Source organism: Protobothrops mucrosquamatus, unplaced genomic scaffold (genome assembly GCF_001527695.2).
Source record: "Protobothrops mucrosquamatus isolate PMUCROS unplaced genomic scaffold, P.Mucros_1.0 scaffold1399, whole genome shotgun sequence".
In the NCBI taxonomy this organism is placed as follows: Eukaryota; Metazoa; Chordata; class Lepidosauria; order Squamata; family Viperidae; genus Protobothrops; species Protobothrops mucrosquamatus.
This window is the reverse complement of record NW_015387584.1, coordinates 481,472-498,755: the sequence shown is the minus strand read 5'-3', so window position 1 is coordinate 498,755 and position 17,284 is coordinate 481,472. Positions and strand designations below refer to the sequence as shown.

At 38.6% G+C, this 17,284-nt stretch overlaps 3 protein-coding genes across 3 annotated transcripts; all 3 read left to right on the top strand.

The window, feature by feature from the left end:
- Positions 1–1,458: 1,458 nt before the first annotated feature.
- Positions 1,459–2,400, top strand: LOC107292649 (olfactory receptor 9G4-like). The gene has a single exon (XM_015821759.1). It carries the CDS (start codon positions 1,459–1,461, stop codon positions 2,398–2,400), a length of 942 nt encoding a protein of 313 aa, XP_015677245.1.
- Positions 2,397–3,926, top strand: LOC107292648 (olfactory receptor 9G4-like). The gene is made up of 2 exons (XM_015821758.1): positions 2,397–2,403; positions 3,046–3,926. The coding sequence occupies exons 1-2, from the start codon at positions 2,397–2,399 to the stop codon at positions 3,924–3,926; spliced, it is 888 nt and encodes a 295-aa protein (XP_015677244.1).
- Positions 3,927–8,440: 4,514 nt separating this feature from the next.
- Positions 8,441–11,391, top strand: LOC107292646 (olfactory receptor 9G4-like). Its single transcript, XM_015821757.1, has 2 exons — positions 8,441–8,599; positions 10,432–11,391. Exons 1-2 carry the CDS (start codon positions 8,441–8,443, stop codon positions 11,389–11,391), a joined length of 1,119 nt encoding a protein of 372 aa, XP_015677243.1.
- The last annotated feature ends 5,893 nt before the right edge of the window (positions 11,392–17,284 follow it).

Genomic DNA, 17,284 nt, shown 5'->3' with positions numbered 1-17,284 from the left:
ATTACATTGGTTGGTTTGCTTCTTGCAGTAAGCCGGTGCTTATATTTGATATCATACATATTGGCATCTTTTAATGCCTGTGCTAGCTGTTTCTTGCATCAATCAATGCAAGCAAACCTATTCTTTTGTTTTTCTGCTGTTCTAGATGCTCGGTGATTCTTTGTTTCAATTCTTCTACTTCTTAAGTTAGAGGGCTAGTTTTGTTTTGTTTTTTGAGGCAGAGGAGAGGGTACCTGATTTCAGAACTAAAACGATTTGATAGACGTGCTGGCTTTCTCTACTGCCAACTCCCCCTGGTTTGCCTCTACAATCTGAGTTACTTCTGTCAAGGCTTTCTTTCCTTTGCACTGAATTGGCCTTTATAATTCTTCCAATACTGCTTCTGTGAATACTTTATTTTGTATTATAAATCATTGTTGATCTGCTAGCTTCTAATCTGTTATTTCTGATACTGGATGTTGCTTTTTCCATTCATTTCAAATATTCTCTTTTTGTTGGGCTTGATCTGTAATAAGACATCATTATTTCTTTGTTTTCTATCTATCTAATTTACATTTCACCATATTTTTCATGATAGAAACAGTCTTTGTCTGACTCCTCCAATGAGAATTGTCCAGTATGATTGAACCTCTGGCATAGCTCCTATCTTCTTCACAGCATGTAAGTTCCACAATCATAGTCAAGTAGTCCCTCACTAGAGATAATTAATTATGGTTTGTTGCATAGTCATCCAAATGTTCAGACTCGATTTGGAATTTTTATCCACCTATCAAGACCTTCCCAAGAACCTGGGATAGGCAGATGTTTTTGCTAAATAATATTAAAGGTAAAACCTGTTCCGAAGAGAACTGCCTTTTGCAGTTGACTGATGGTGAATTGCTCAATGCCAATGGTGTTTAAGTGGTACTCCAGTTGTTTTGGTATTGCACCCAATAATAAGTTCAGTACATCTTCTTTACTGTCCTTCAGATATTCTTCAAATGTGCTTTTTTCTTCTTCAACTGTATGATTTAGTTGCAACATTCAGTATCTATTTATTTTCCTTTGTATTTCTGTGAACATCATTGCAAGAATAAAGAGCATAATTCGTTTCCACAAATAGTTATTATTATTATTTAAATGTGTATGCCCTCTGACTCATAACAATATTGGTTTGTTTATTTTAGATACTAAAGCCTGTCATAGGAAAGGGTTTGCCAAATAGATGGAGTCAAGTGCATGTAATGTTAGCAGACATAATACTATTATTTTCATGCCAAACATGCATTCTATAAAAGTTTACAGAATTTTCAAAAACTAGAAGTCAAATGAGTTTGGGGCATGATTAGCAACAGCATACCAAATATCATAAATTGTTTACAAAACATCTTTCAAAATCATAGCATGAATTCATTATGCAGGGCACCAAAATGCAATACCCTTGTTTTTCCTCCCTAAACAGGTTATGCTTGGAAAAAGATGGGAGTTGAAGATAATCGCACATTGCTTACTGATTTCATCTTGGTTGGGTTTACAGCAGATCCATTTCTACGCAAAATTCTGTTTGTGGTGTTCTTGGCCTCCTACATCCTCACATTGATTGGGAATCTGGGCCTCATGACACTGATCTACCTGGACTCCCGCTTGCACATACCCATGTACTTCTTTGTGGGCAGCCTTTCCTTCCTGGATGTCTGGTATTCTTCAATTTACATTCCTCGGATCTTATATGATTGTTTGTCCAAGAACAACCACATTTCCTTAGCGGGTTGTACAACCCAGTTCTTCTTCTCTGCTACAGCTGGTGGGAGTGAATGCTTCCTACTGGCCTTCATGGCCTATGACCGTTTTGTGGCCATCTGCCACCCACTCCTTTATGCCACTGCCATGCCCAATAAGCTCTGTGTCCAGCTGGTGGTAGGAGCCTATGCAGTGGGGTTTGCCAATGCTATAATACACACTGGTAACACCTTCCGCCTACACTTCTGTGGTAGTAATATCATCAACCACTACTTTTGTGATGTGCCACCACTTGTGAAGATGGCCTGCGGGGACACAAGAGTATATGAACTCATCCTCACTACTGTCATTGGCTTCACTTTCCTGGCAGCCACTGCTGTCATTGTGAAGTCCTACATTAGTATTGTGGCAGCCATTATTCGCATCCGTTCGGCTGCTGGGAGACGCAAGGCTTTCTCCACTTGCTCGGCTCACCTGCTCTCTGTCTCCCTCTACTATGGTTCCATGCTCATTACATACTCCGCACCCAATTCTTATCACACTCCAAATTGGGACAAGGCAACTGCGTTGTTCTATACAGTAGTCAACCCTCTGGTCAACCCTTTGATTTACAGCTTACGCAACAAAGATGTGAAGGCAGCCTTCAAGAAAGTCTGGTGGAGATTCACAGCACACAAATGAATGGCAAACTCCTTCTTTAGGGTAGACTGCAGAGGAGAAAAATTAAACTCTAAGCTCCAATGCCCTCCAGCCAACCAGCCAGTTTCTTTCTGTCCTCCTTCCCTCACTTCCTTCCTTGGTAAGACAAAGTGGAGAAAGTCATAGAGAGAGAAGACTTAAGGTTAAAGATTAGCAATCATCTCTTGTGCTCAAAATCCCCATGCATACTTTTCTTAATCAGCAATTTTATCCCACAGATGTACATTCCGAATCTTTTAACCTAACAGCATCAGCACACTTTTAAATTGTTTGAGCAGTTTTTAATTTGCTTTGTGTTGTTGATGATGTTGTTACTGTTATTGCTACTATTCTGGCAATGTGAGCCACTAAATATTTTTTGTGGTCGGAGGTTTTTATTTATTCCAAATTCTCCTAAAAGCCCATCTAATAAAATGATTTTCAAAATATGCATTAATATTGGCTTTATCGTACCATAAATACCTATGCCACCCAAATCTCAACTTATTTTCTTCTAACTACAAAAGCTTTCTAATTCTCAGCAACATCCATTCCTCCATCTAAACTAAACAACAACATGCAAAATATTATCTCAAATCAGGTAAACCCAATCCTCTTATTTCCTTTGCATCTTGTAACATCTTAAAGATATACCTAAATCCACATGGCATGGATGCGAGTCCTCCACTCTGCACCAACGACACATTAAAGATCTGGAGAAATTTCACATAGGCACCCTCTGCTCCATCCTTGGCACTTGTTTGCAATACTGTGTCTCCAACCTGAGGGTCTTGGATCGTGCAAAGTTCAGCAGCATTGAGTATTCCTCGGTCTACACTCCTCGGATCATATATAATTGTTTGTCCAAGAACAACCACATTTCCTTAGCTGATTGTGCAGCCCAGTTTTTCTTCTCTGCTGGATTGGGCTGGAGTGAATGCTTCCTATTGGCCTTCATGGCCTATGACCGCTTTGTGGCCATCTGCCACCCACTCCTTTATGCCACTGCCATGCCCAAGAAGCTCTGTGTCCACCTGGTGTTAGGAGCCTACATAGTGGGGTTTGTCAGTGCCATTGTACACACAGGTAACACCTTCCGTCTATATTTCTGTGGTAGTAATATCATCAACCACTACTTTTGTGATGTGCCGCCACTTGGAAAGATGGCCTGTGATGACACAAGAGTTTATGAACCCATTCTGTCTGCTGTCATTGGTTTCAATTTGCTGGCAGCCACTGCTGTCATTCTGAAGTCCTACATTGGAATTGTGGCAGCCATTATTCACATCCGTTCAACTGAAGGGAGACGCAAAGCTTTCTCCACTTGCTCGGCTCACATGGTCTCTGTCTCCATCTTCTATGGCTCCATACTCATTATATACTCCACACCTAACTCTTATCACACTCCAAATTGGGACAAGACAAATGCCTTGTTCTATACTGTAGTCAACCCTCTGGTCAACCCTTTGATTTACAGCTTACGAAACAAAGATGTGAAGGAAGTCTTCAAGAAAGTCTGGGGGAGATGAATGGCACTGATACACTCCTTCTTTAGGGCAGACTGCAGATGAGGAAATCAACCTCCAGGCTCCAATGTCTGTCCAGCCACTTTCCTTCTTTTCCCCTTCCCCCACTTCCTTCCTAGGTAAGAGAAAGTGGAGAAAGTCATCAAGAGACCAGAGTTAACTTCAAAGATTAGAAATCTTCCCCATGCTCAGAATCCCCATGCATACTTTTCTTAATGGCAATTTTATCCCATATAGCACTCAGAGCAATAGCATTTAGACTTATATATCATTTCAGAGTGTCATACAGCACACTCTAAGCGATTTACAGAGTCGGCATATTGCCCCCGATAATCTGGGTCCTCTTTTACCGATCTCGGAAGGGTGGAAGGCTGAGTCAACCTTGAGCCAGTGAGGATCGAACCCCTGGCAGTCAGCAGCCTGCAATACTGCATTCTAACTACTGCGCCACCACGGCACCTATTTAATACGTACCTTTCCAATCTTCTAACCTAGCAACACCCTGACTTTTTATTTCAGACTTTTAAATCGTTTTAGCAGTTTTAAATTTATTTTGTGTGGCTGATGATGTTGTTACTGTTATTGCTGTGTGGTGGCACAATGGTTAGAATGCAGTACAGGTAGTCCTTGACTTACAACCACAATTGAGCCCAAATTTTCTGTTGTTAAGTAAGATATTTGTTATGTGAGTTTTGCCCTATTTTACGATCTTTCTTGTCTCAGTTGTTAAGTGAATCATTGCAGTTGATAAGTTAGTAACCTGGTTGTTAAGTGAATCTGGCATCCCCATTGACTTTGCTTGTCAGAAGGTCACAAAAGGGGATTAGATGACCTGGGACACTGCAATCATCATAAATATGATGTGAAAAACGGTCATAAGTCACTTTTTTCAGTGCTGTTGTAACTTTGAACAGTCACTAAATAAACTGTTGTAAGTTGAGAACTACCTGTATTGCAGGCTAACTCTGCCCATAGCCAGGAGTTCGATCCTGACTGACTCAAGGCTGACTCAGCCTTTCATCCTTCCAAAATTGGTAAAATGAGGGCCCTGGTTGTTGAGGGCAATAAAGCACTATGGAGCAATATATACAGTAAGTCTAAGTGCTATTGCTGTTGCTGCTGGTGTGGTTGTATCAGCCACTAAATATGTGTAGCACTTCTCCCAAAAGGGCCAGTAGCAATCAGGCTTCATCGTACCATAAAAACCTATGCCACCCAAATGTCAAGTAAATAGCAACCTGCTAAATATAATCTTAAATCAGGTAAACCCAATCTTCCTCTTTCTTTTGCAACTTGTAACACCTTAGATTTCACTCTTAAAGATATACCTAAATTTATGTGGTATGGATATGAGTCCTACACTCTGTACCAATGACACAACATCTGGAGAAATTTCACATGTGCCTCCTATGCTCCATCCTTGGCACTTGTTGGCACGACTGTATCTCCAATCTGAGGGATCATGCAAAGTCCAGCAGCATTGAATCCCTCATTATCAGAATACCAATGTGGTAATGGGGGACATATCTTAAGAATGGATGACCACTATATGGTTGCTCTATGTTGTACTAAAGACTGGGAAGAGACCTCGAGATCATCCATACAAGCACTACAAAGCCACTATTAAGAGAACCCTATGTCTTTGTGACATCCAGTCAAGGGAACTAGAACTGTGGCTGCTGGCCGAACCTGCTGGCAAGTCCTGTACTATGAAGCCTCCACCTTACTGACGGTCATGTGACAGACTTCAGCCCATGCTCATGTCTAAACACATGGATAAGGAGTATCATTCTTTGCTCTTGGTTTGGAGGGAATATGTCTGAGCATTTGTGTTACCAGTTAAATTACATCAACCTAAATTATGGTTTGCTAGTGGGGAAACAATATGTGATCCACAGGTTGCTTCAAAATGTTTATGTATGTGAAAATTCATATTTTTCTATTCAACTTTGCAAAGCTCTCTCTCTCTCTCTCTCTCTCTCTCTCTCTCTCTCTCTCTCTCTCTCTCTCTCTCTCTCTCTCTCTCTCTGGTGTGTGTGTGTGTGCATGTGTTTTCCTGGTTGAAATTTACCAAACCATGTGTTTTTAACATTTAGAAAACAAAAAAAATTCAAAAACGTTTTTTTCTGTGTTCAAGGAAGTGATTTTAAAAACTCAATAAAAAATATTTTTAAGTAAAGAGTATAAACCAGTTGTGGCTTTAAAAATGTTCTTTTTTTGCATTAGAGGCACCATCTTTTCAAAATCCATAAAAATTAAAACATTTTTAGGCTTTTCTTTCTTTCACAAGGCACAAATTGGAGTTATTTCCAAAATATGAAGCCATTATATTCACTTTAGTTACTATTGATTTGAATCCATATAGGCTTAGAACCAGGGTCCTCTTCTTAGTAAGTAATCCTTTTTTTTCTCTCTCTTTAGTTTGTTATTGATTCTTTCAGTTTTTCTCTCTCTAATTTTAAAGGGATGACCATTATAAAATCTACATTCCACAGATTTTGTTTCCAGAAAAGGCCATGAGAAAGTGATGATTGTAGCTGAATGTCCAAGGGTCCTCAACGTGGAAGATGATTGCTTACCTGGAGATCTCAGGTAGCCTTGGGGAATGGTGATTTTTCTTCTTTCTTTTTTTGTAGAATAAACTTCCCTTGGAGGAATTAAGAAAAAAAACTTTTAGCATGATCCTGTTGTTCCATCTTCAGATTATTATCATCAAGAGGAAAGACTCAGTCTAAGTACTTCCAAAGGGAACTGAGGCTACTTAACTTGAAGGAATATTGTGCTCACCCTATTTAGGATAACATAAGGCTCCTATGTAGGCTGATCTGTTAGCTTGTCAAAACAAAATTAGCAAGAAAATGTATTCAGTTTATTTCAGGTAAGCTTTGCATCTCCAGGTGTAATTTAGGAAGATTCCTCCCAAAATTCTAAATTCCCCAGCTAGGACTTGACTAATTAACTCCTCAGTGTTCAAAGGTGGATCAGTTTTCTGATTTGCCCCAGAAGCAGGTCCATGCATCATGCATGGTGACCCTTCAATTTCTTCCCCCTTTCTCTAAAATAAGGCTGGAATCCATCCTGCCTCTGACAAAAATCTTAAAAGGAGATTTGAAAGACAAAGTCCAGGCATAGCATTAGAAAGGACAGTGAAAACACTTCTTTTCACAGCACTTATTTAAAATATTTAATTACCGAAACTGCTGACTTCTATAAAGTGGAAAGAGAACTGTTCACACATCACTGGGAAAAGGATAGTAACATGGACCTAAGCAGGAGATGGTAAGTCCCTGATGCAATGAGTCTCGGGAAAAACCTTGGCTAAAAAAATTAGTGTTGCACAAGGGGAGTTAGTGCAGATTATTTTCCACTGGCCCACTGGCTGGAAATCACTTAATGACACCAGGAAGAACAGTGGACATTCTCTTTAGGCCACAAGAAATGTCTTTCAGTGAGGCACACATCTTATACAACACTGAGAACCCTCCTTTGTTGCTTGTATCTACAAGATGCATTTTCAAAGGCAGCAATCAGAATGGAACAGTCAACTTCACCCTGCCAATCTGGGACTCTCCTTAAAACAGAAAAAAAAATCTTTGTGCTTTTTTCTTGTACTTTGCTTGTACTTAAGTGATGCCTTTTTGAGGACAGCTTGAATGGCAGAGTGGAGCAACCAACTTCAGGCAGTCAGTATGGGACTCTCATTAAAAAATCTTTCTGCTTCTTCCTTTTTCCCACATTTGAGAAATATCTTGTTTTAAATTGTCGACCTGGATGTGACTGGTTATTCTGATGCAATCTTGACAGGGAAGCTGTACTTAAATTATACAATACGAACAATAGAACAATTTAATGGAAGTTGGTAGAAATCTATTTTTATGAAATTTTGTAAACAAAGAGTAGTGCAAAATAGGGAAACTGAGTTAACTGTCTCTGTGCTCTGGAAAGCTGGGTGATTGCAAGGCTGAGAAAATTTTAGAGGAGATACAAGAAATATTTGAATGGTTTAATTTTCTGAAGGAGGATTTCAAGGGTCTAGAAGGCTGAAGAGTTTTTCAATAAAGAGTTACATCATATGAGATAATTAGGAGATCGGAATATTTTAGGGATTACAGGAAAGGTAGAGATTTAGGCATGAGATGGCTGAGGCTAACTAGGGAATTTAAATGCATTAAGCAGGGAAGCTGTAAAAGACAGGACACAGTAGATGTCACAGAATAGTATCACTCTGCTTTCTTGAAATCCATTAACTCTTTCTTTCCCTATTTGGTTTCTGCTATGTGTATTATATCTGAAGCTCCAGAACTGTCTACCAGTCTAAGTTTTCCCTCTCTGCAATTTTGAAATAATTCTGCTTTGGAGGAATTACTCTCCAGTTGATTGTGTGGAATGCAAAGCAATTCATATGCTACCTAGCATCTTTGGTACCAAGCATTCTCTTATAGGGTGTCCTACATCAACATGTTTGGAAGTAATTCATACTGGATTCATTACAGGGCTTATGCCTAAGGAACTGCATAATGTTGCACTTTCAGCTGTTCCATGGACCCTATCCTTCATTTAAGGAAATCCTTGGAAACCTTAAAGATCAGTCCTGGTTGTCAGCAAAATTAGAATTAATGTCAATAAGAAAAATGAAAGTGCAAATCTCAGATTTATTGAACAAGTATCCCCAGCATGTAAGAGCTCCAGATTGCATAATGGTGTATTTATGCAAGTGATGTGAAAGAAACAGGTTGATGGTGACAGGAAACAAAGGACAATCCAGAAGATGGTTTGGATATCTGGATACATTTTAGCCTTCACCACCGCAGAGGAAGCCATTGGCAAAGTCTGCTGTCTCTAGCCAGCTGCCTTCCCAGATGTGTTGCACTTTCAGGCACTTTGGTCATGCAGTGACCAGTCTGGGTGAGCATTATGAAAAATGTTTCCAGTATATCGAGGAAGAGAAAACCAAGTTAAGAATGCTTGGGTGAAGTATTTGAAGTTTGATGACAGAATATTAAGGGTGAAACTATGGAATCCACTACTAATGCTGCCAAAGCACATTAAGGTGAGGAGAGTCATGAGCCAAAAAGAAAGGCTGAGAATGGGGACTGGGAGCATCTTCACAAACTAATTTGATGTCAGTTGCCAGTTTTCTGAATGCAGGGCCCCCAGATGAGCTAGTTATGGACATACTGTATGGCAGAGACCCTCTTCTCTTAATGTAGAACATGAGTGGGGCAATATTCATCCTACCAATCTGAGAGTTCCATTTGTCCATAACTGGCATGTAATAGACTGGCGGGTGGTATGTCATTGCTACGAATGCAAAGACCCATGTTCAGATGGTGCTCAAATATGAAGTTCACTGATTTTCATTCCATCGCTTTCTTTTGGTCTGTCGCACCTGACAAGATTATCGGATATATATATATAATGATTGGTGCTGGTTTATTTAGGAAATGCAGACTTTCTAAAAAGATATGCTTGTCTGTTTAAAAATTTGCACAACAGATAAATCAATTTCCTTGACAATTATGAGATTTTTTTTTCCTCTGGTGGTCATTTCCAAAGGTCATAGTATTCAGTTGTTTTTGCAAGATTTAAAATATTTGGACTAAATTTGAATCATTCCAGAATAAAATCCCCTCTAAACCTGCTTTGTGAGATGCTGATATCAAATATTATGCATCATTTTCCCTCTGATTTTTACAGACTGAAAATTCATGCTTTATTGTAAAATCAAAAGGTGCAAAACTGGGCCTTCAGATTCTCAGGTATTTATGCATGACCTTTTTTTTCCACTTGCAGTTCATGTTAGCAGCAGAAGGCCCAACTAAATGTACCGTACTCTTCCCCCATTACAATATAGTAGTCTCATCCTGTCTGGAGCTGAGACTTTAAATGGCGTTACACATTCTGCCCAGACATGAAGTCCACACCTCACCAGATCTGCATTTTTTATTTATTTTGTGATCAAGAGACCTTCTCCATTTTAAGGTACTAGGATACTTTTCTTAATTTTAATTTGTAATGCTAGACATTGGATCACTTTAATCTCTCATTCTTTTTTTGTGTGTGGTCCGATAACAAAAAGAGGTTAATTATCTGGGCAAATATGTAGAAGTAGTTAGATATAACTTGTCCTAGGTGATGCCTCCAACTTCACAGACTAATCTTCCTCATTGTCTTCCTCCAAACTCTACTAATCCCCAACTATCCTACAGGTTTGACAACCAATAATATCAATTAATTACTTCCATATGCTAAGAGGTATATTTAGAAACAGCTGCCAAAATCAGTTTGGGGCATCATTTACAACACTGGATATAATTAATTCTAACCAGCATCCTATAAATGTGTATAGAACATTTAAAAAGTAGAAGCAAAATAAGTTTGGGGCATCATTGACAAAATTGTACCAAAGGTCTTGGGAGTTCAACAAATCTTTCAAAACACTGAAATGACTTCTCTATTCCTGGGCTGAGAACTGTAGAATTCTTACTTCACTTTCCTTTCTATGCAGGTTATGCTTATAAAAATGACAGAAGTGGAAGGCAATCAGACATTGGTTACTGATTTTGTCCTGGTTGGGTTTACAACAGACCCATTTCTACGCATAATCTTCTTTGTGCTGTTCTTGGCCTCCTACACACTAACATTGATTGGGAACCTGGGCCTCATGACCCTGATCTATCTCGATTCCCGCTTGCACACACCCATGTACTTCTTTGTGGGCAGCCTTTCCTTCCTGGATATCTGGTACTCCTCGGTCTACACTCCTCGGATCTTGTTTGACTGTGTGTCCATGAACAATCACATGTCCCTTGCTGGTTGCACAGCCCAGTTCTTCTTCTCTGCTGGCTTGGCCTATAGTGAATGCTTCTTACTGGCCTTCATGGCCTATGATCGTTTTGTGGCCATCTGCAACCCACTCCTTTATGCTATTGCCATGCCCAAGAAGCTCTGTGTCCAGCTGGTGGTAGGTTCCTACATAGCTGGTTTTGCCAATGCCATTGCCCACACTGCTAACACCTTTCGGCTACGCTTCTGTGGGAAAAATATCATCAACCACTACTTTTGTGATGTGGTGCCACTTGTGAAGATGGCCTGTGATGACACACAGGTATATGAACTCATTCTGGCTGCTCTTATTGGTAGTAATATGTTAGCAACCACAGTTGTGATCCTGAGCTCCTATATTGGTATTGGGGCAGCCATAGTCCGCATCCGCTCGGCTGCAGGGAGACGCAAAGCCTTCTTCACTTGCTCTGCTCACTTAGTTTCAGTCACCCTCTTCTATGGTTCCATTCTAATTATGTATTGCAGACCCCACTCTCAACACACTCCAAATTCAGACAAGGCAAATGCATTGTTCTATACGGTAGTCAACCCTCTGGTAAACCCTTTAATTTATAGCTTACGCAACAAAGATGTGAAGGCAGCCTTCAAAAAAATCTGGGGGAGATTCACAGCATCTAAATGAATGTCATTGATACTGTATTTCTTCAAATTAAGCCCCCATCTACACTGTCTTCCTTCCTTCCTTCCCTCTTTCCTTCCCTCCCTTCCTTCTCTCCCTCCTTCCCTCCCTCCCTCCCTTCCTTCCTTCATAAAAGATGGTGAAGCAAGAAAGCAGACCAGAGAGATTATTGCAAGAATTAACCACCATCTTCAATCCTCAAAAATTTTCCACACTTACTTGTCATTGTGAGCAACTGTTTCCAGTATACACACCTTCCCATTTCTCTTCCTATTTTACAACATCCTACACAGAGACAGGAGCAGAATGAAACAGACTCAGCATGATCAGAATGAAATCATTGGACAATGAGAAGCTGAAGAAAAAGTTTGACTTTGAGGTAAGAATTGGCAAACTGAAGACAGCTCTGCTGCGACAGAATGAAGTGCTGATGAATAGACTGGCTCTTTGTAATTTCTTTCTGGACAAGGAAAAAAGTTCAAATCACCTACAAATGCTCTACTATACAGTATACAGTTGTTCCTTGCAAGGAGCCAGCATTTTGGAAGGTTTGGAGTTCTGGGAGATAATACTACAGCATGTTGCTCAAACCATGCTTGGCACCTTTAAAAGAATGCCCAGGTTCACATATATCTTTCTCTAATCACTTTCAGAAATTGATTGTAAGTCTGAAAACATCAGGTGAGTTTCCTTCAATACTTGAAAGAAATTTTAAATGTAAATTTAAGGATTTGTTTTTTTAAAAAAAATGGCAAAAGGGTGATTAGAAATTTGCTTTTGGAAAGTTATAAATGGACTATGGAGTCAGATGAATTGGAAATAAGATTTTGAAATTAATTAGAACAATCCTTCCTGTGAGTTTCTTAAATCCTTTTAACACATATGAAGATTTTGAATCTTAGGTGTAAGAAATCTTGTGGAAAAGTTGCAGATTAAAACCCAAAAGGAGACTTTAAAGGTTGAACACTAAGTGCAACTAGAAAAAAATAAATATTATAATTAAAGGAGAAAAGCTTTACTAATATAAGAGAGAGAGAAATATATTAACTTTTTAAAAAACCAAGGATATTTGGTAATAATGCACTCAGAAATTTATTTTAAGATTGTATGCTACAATAAAATAATTTTTAAAGAGAAGAGGATACAAATGAGAATGAGACTGTTTGGGATGTAGATATTAAAATGATAAAATAGAAGAATGATGTGGAAAAGGATATTACACTGTGTTTACATATGTAACCAGGTGATGGCTTAATCACTAAAAGCAACAGACAAGTAATAAATCAGGAGAGTGACTTGGACAACTTACAAAAGAGATATGTTATACTCACAAAGAGTTCCTGAGAGAAAATTAAAAGAAATAATCTTTGAGGACACTTTTTAAAAGGAAAAAATATCAAGATTTGTAAAAACAAAAAGAAGGAATATAAATTATAAATCAAACCTTATTAATATATATGTGATGCTCTTTCTAGTAACTCTTAGTAGGTTTTTCTCAATCAGCACTGATTTACGAGGCTTTAAAGATTTGTTTATAGATAAGATATGGAAAGAACAGATTTTTTTTGTTGCTGAATTTTCAGAGAAAGTAATAAGCTAAGGTTTTAAAAGGAAAGGATTACAAAATTGTCTTATTTGATTAAGGTTAAAATATAGATGTTGTTATTTCTGTGTTAAACTTGTAAAGGAATTTCTGAGTGGAAATAAAGAAAAAATGATAACAAATGAACTTGTTCAAATGTTATTTGAAAATTGTAAGTATAATTTTTAATGAAATTATTATTTTAAAAAAGAGAGAAAGTTGAGTGCTGGGGAGAATGGACACTTATGGATTAAAGGTGTGCTTAATTGTCTCCCAAACTCTACCCACTATTTGGAAATTACCTTAGGGCCCACCTCATAGTCACATTCATATACATGTGTCCTCCATGTGATTATTTTAAAAAGTATACAGCCTTAATCACATTGCCACAAAACCAAGTCCTATCCTGCCTGATCTATCTGGCTGGACAGTCTTTACTGGTTTCACATGGGATAATTTAAAGGCAACAATTGGTGTCTTCCTTCAGCTTCACTTCCTCCCCTACCAAGGATTGTCCATTAGGAAGAGAAAAAAATCAGCAATTATTTTCTTTACTGAAGGGTGGAGTGGGACTGCCTAACTGAAGGCAGGTAGTTGGGATCAAAGATTAGCCACCTTTTAATTTACCAGAGTGACAAGATAGAGCAAATGTGTGCTCTGTGTAAATAACCTATCAGTCAGTCTATTGACAACTGAACTCTTGCACACTTTGCATTGGCTGAAGCAGAAAAGAGCTATTTCTCCCTTTTCAATTTACCCTTCCTCCTTCCTTGAGATCTTCAACAGTAAAGCCCCAAGAAGAATCTTGAAAGGGAGAGAAAACCACAGGCAGCACCTCCATCTCCCAGAGACCAAGCGAGAGACACACATATCGTAAGCATGCACATTTCCCTGACAGCTTCATCAGGAGAGCATTAGTCCTATTTCTTTAACTCCTAATCTCTCCCTCTTTGAAGAGAGTAAGAATTGGGTTTGCAAGGAACCCACTTCGTACAATAAAGGTTTCACCAAACACCTGGCAGGCACGACAAGAAGATGCCTCAGTGGAAACCAGGCATCTGTTTTTTCTGCAGTGCCAGACAAAATGGCAGAGGGAAGATGGGAAGGACAGCCTGAAGAAGGTAAGTCACCATCCCACAACATATCAATATTGTTCCATAAGAAGCTTCTAAGGAGACATACAGTGATGATGGTGCAGGAACTCGTGATCACTTAAATCACTGTATGTCTCCCAATATAAAACAGAGTTTGATTCACAACTGAGATCACATGCAGTCAATGCCCAGGCATGCCTGGACATATCATCCCTACTCTTACTAGCTGTCATGTGACAGACTTATTGGCTGTCCTTATCAATCAGCTCATGCTCTGATCCATGATCCTGACATTTCTAGACATGTGGATAAGGAGGAGCATTCTTTGCTCTTGGGTTGGAGGGGAGGTGTGTGAGCATTGGTTAAATTATGTCAAACCATGGCTTGCTAGTGGAGAAATAAAATCTGAGACAGGGACTGCTTCAAAATGTTTGTGTGGGTGAACATTCGTATTTTTCAATTCAACTTTGCAAAGCAGTGTGTATGTTTGTGTGTTTCCTAGAAAGAATTTGCCAAACTATGTGTCTATAACTTTTAAAAACATAAGAAGTTGAAAAGGGGGGGGTTGGTTGTATTCAAGGGACTGATTTTAAAAGCTCCATAAAAATAAAATATTTTTAAGTAAGAGGTGTAAGCGCCAATTTTTTAAAATCCACAATATTTAATAAGTCTTTAGGCTTTTCTTTATTTCATAATTCAGAAATTGGAGTTTACTTCCAAAATATGATGAAGCCATAATTATTCACTTTAGTTAGTTTTGATTTGAATCTGTACAGACTTAGAATCAGGATTCAGGTCAGGTTAATCATTCAATCTAGCTAGAAGCTTTTTTAGTAATCCCTTTTTTCTCTCTTCAGTTTATTATTGTTGTCTTTGTTATTTTTTTTGCTTTTCCTTTTTATGTTTTTCTCTAAAACCTATTTAAATAAATAATTAAAGTATTATTATAATAATAAAAAGGCTGACCATTGTCAAGCATAAACAACTACTGTTTCTTCAGAAAAGGCCCTGAGACAAGTGATATAAGGTGGGATACAAAATAAATAAGCAAATAAAATGATTGAACATCTAATGTGGAAGATGATTGTTTACTTGAAGATCTCAGGTAGGGAATGGTGGTTTTTCCCTATTCTCTCCCTAGATGAGACTCCCTTTGGGAGAGTTAAGAAAAAACTTTTGGCATGATAATAATGTTCCACATTCAGATCATCAGAGGAAAGACTCAGTCTAAGTACTCCCACAGGGAATTGATGCTACTTAATTTGAAGGAATATTGTGCAGACCCTATTTAGGAAAACACAAGGCTCCCATATAGGGTGATCTGTTAGCCTGTCCAATCAGACTAAGTGGGAAGACTTTGCTCTGCTTCATTCAGGTAAGTTTGGCATCTCCAGGGTTAATTTAGGGAGATTCCCACTAAGATTCTGATTTCCCCAGCCAGAACTTAACTAATTAATTCTAAGATGTTTAAAGGTGGATCACTTTTCTGACTTCTGATTCACCCCAGAAGCAGGTCCCTGCATCATGCATGGTGACCCTTCAATTTCTTCACACTTTCTGTAACAGCAGGTAGGTGTCAAACCTGCCTCTGGCATGAACCTTAAAACAAGATTTGAAAGACAAAGTCCAGGTAGAGCTGTGAGAAAGGAGAGAGAAAGCTTTTCACAGCACATCTTTAAAATGGTTAATGGACCAAAGTATGGGGAGAAAGACCAATTCTTTCCAGATTGAGAAGACATTAACAACAGATAAATGAAAGAAAGTAAGAATTCTCAGTTAGCATGATGATCCATGCAGATTTTCTAAAAAGATATTCTTATCTGTTTAAAAATTTACACTATGGATGCAGCAATTCCTTGACAATTATGAAGAAATGTTTCCTCTGATGGTCAATTGACAGAGTGCATGGTATTGACTTGTGTTTGCAACATTTAAAATGTTTCAACTAGATTTGAATTATTCCAGAATAAAGTCCTCTCTAAACCTGCTTTGTGAGATACTGATATCAAGTATTATACCTCATTTTCCTTTCTTTGATTTTTACAGATTGAAAATCCATCCACTACAGTATTGTAAAATCCACAGGTTCAAAATTTCATGTGCAAAATTTCAGATTCTCAGGTATTTATGCATGACCTTTCTTCATTTGCAATTCATGTTAACAGCATGTAGTTCTACTACGTGTACTCTTCCCCCATTACAATACAATGGCCTCATTCTGTCTGGAGCCCAGACTTTAAACACCTGCTCTCCTAACTATGAAGCCCACCCCTCACCTGATCTGCATTGCAGTAAGAGTATCACTAGGCTTTGTTGTTTCTTCTGCCGGAGTGTTCAAAAGACTTCTCCATTCTCAGCCCAATAAAAGTTGCCAGGATGCTTTTGTTTATTTTAATTTGGGATGGTAGATGTTGGATCATTTTAATCTCTGGTTCGTTTCTTTTTTTCCCCTAAGTGTGCCCATAGCAAATAGATTATTAAAAAAGATCTGGGCTGCATAGATTTAAAAGTGATTTTTTAATTTAAACCATTCTCTTCCAAAAACCTTGTAGTTGCAAAGTTACCTTTATTTTCTGCATACCTATGATTTTGTTGGTCTTGTTAGGAGCAGGAGTCTAATTCTGGGCAGACATTCAGCTTTACATTCTCTCTCTTCTGAGCCTTGGTAAAACCATGGAGTTTATTTTACAGTATATGTAGTATATATGAAACCTAATTTATCACTTCACAGACTGTAAGGCCAACTCTTGGCTGTAGATGAACACTATTTGAGTAGATGGCAATGTAGCCCCAAAGACCTGAATGGGCCTCTTCAATTAATCATATCACAATGTAACAATCTCCAAATCAGCTGACTGAAATGTCTTGGGTCCACTAAGGAAACTCCTATAGTATACTATTCTCCTTTAAATAATCCAGACACAATTTCAGTATGGGAAATCATTGCCCAACCTTTTTTATATCCCCTTAGGAGAAGGAATCCATGTGGAATATATGCCCCCATTTCCCTGTGTCCGGTTGGAAAAGCCAATGTTTCCTTCAAGTCCAGGTTGACTCTTCGTGTTTACATGAGCAAGTCTAAGTAGTTATCTTGGCAAATATGTAAACGTGGCTACACGTTATCTATCCTAGGATGTATCTCTTAGATTAGTCTTCCTCAAAGTTCCAACCAAAATCCCCAACCCTCCTAAAGATCAGACAGCCAATAGCGTCACTCAAA

Coding starts and splice junctions, on each gene's coding strand:
- LOC107292649 (XM_015821759.1), top strand. CDS start 1,459: ATGGGAGTTGAAGATAATCGCACATTGCTTACTGATTTCATCTTGGTT.
- LOC107292646 (XM_015821757.1), top strand. CDS start 8,441: ATGTTGCACTTTCAGCTGTTCCATGGACCCTATCCTTCATTTAAGGAA. Junction 8,600..10,431: donor TGAACAAGTATCCCCAGCAT/GTAAGAGCTCCA, acceptor CTTTCTATGCAG/GTTATGCTTATAAAAATGAC.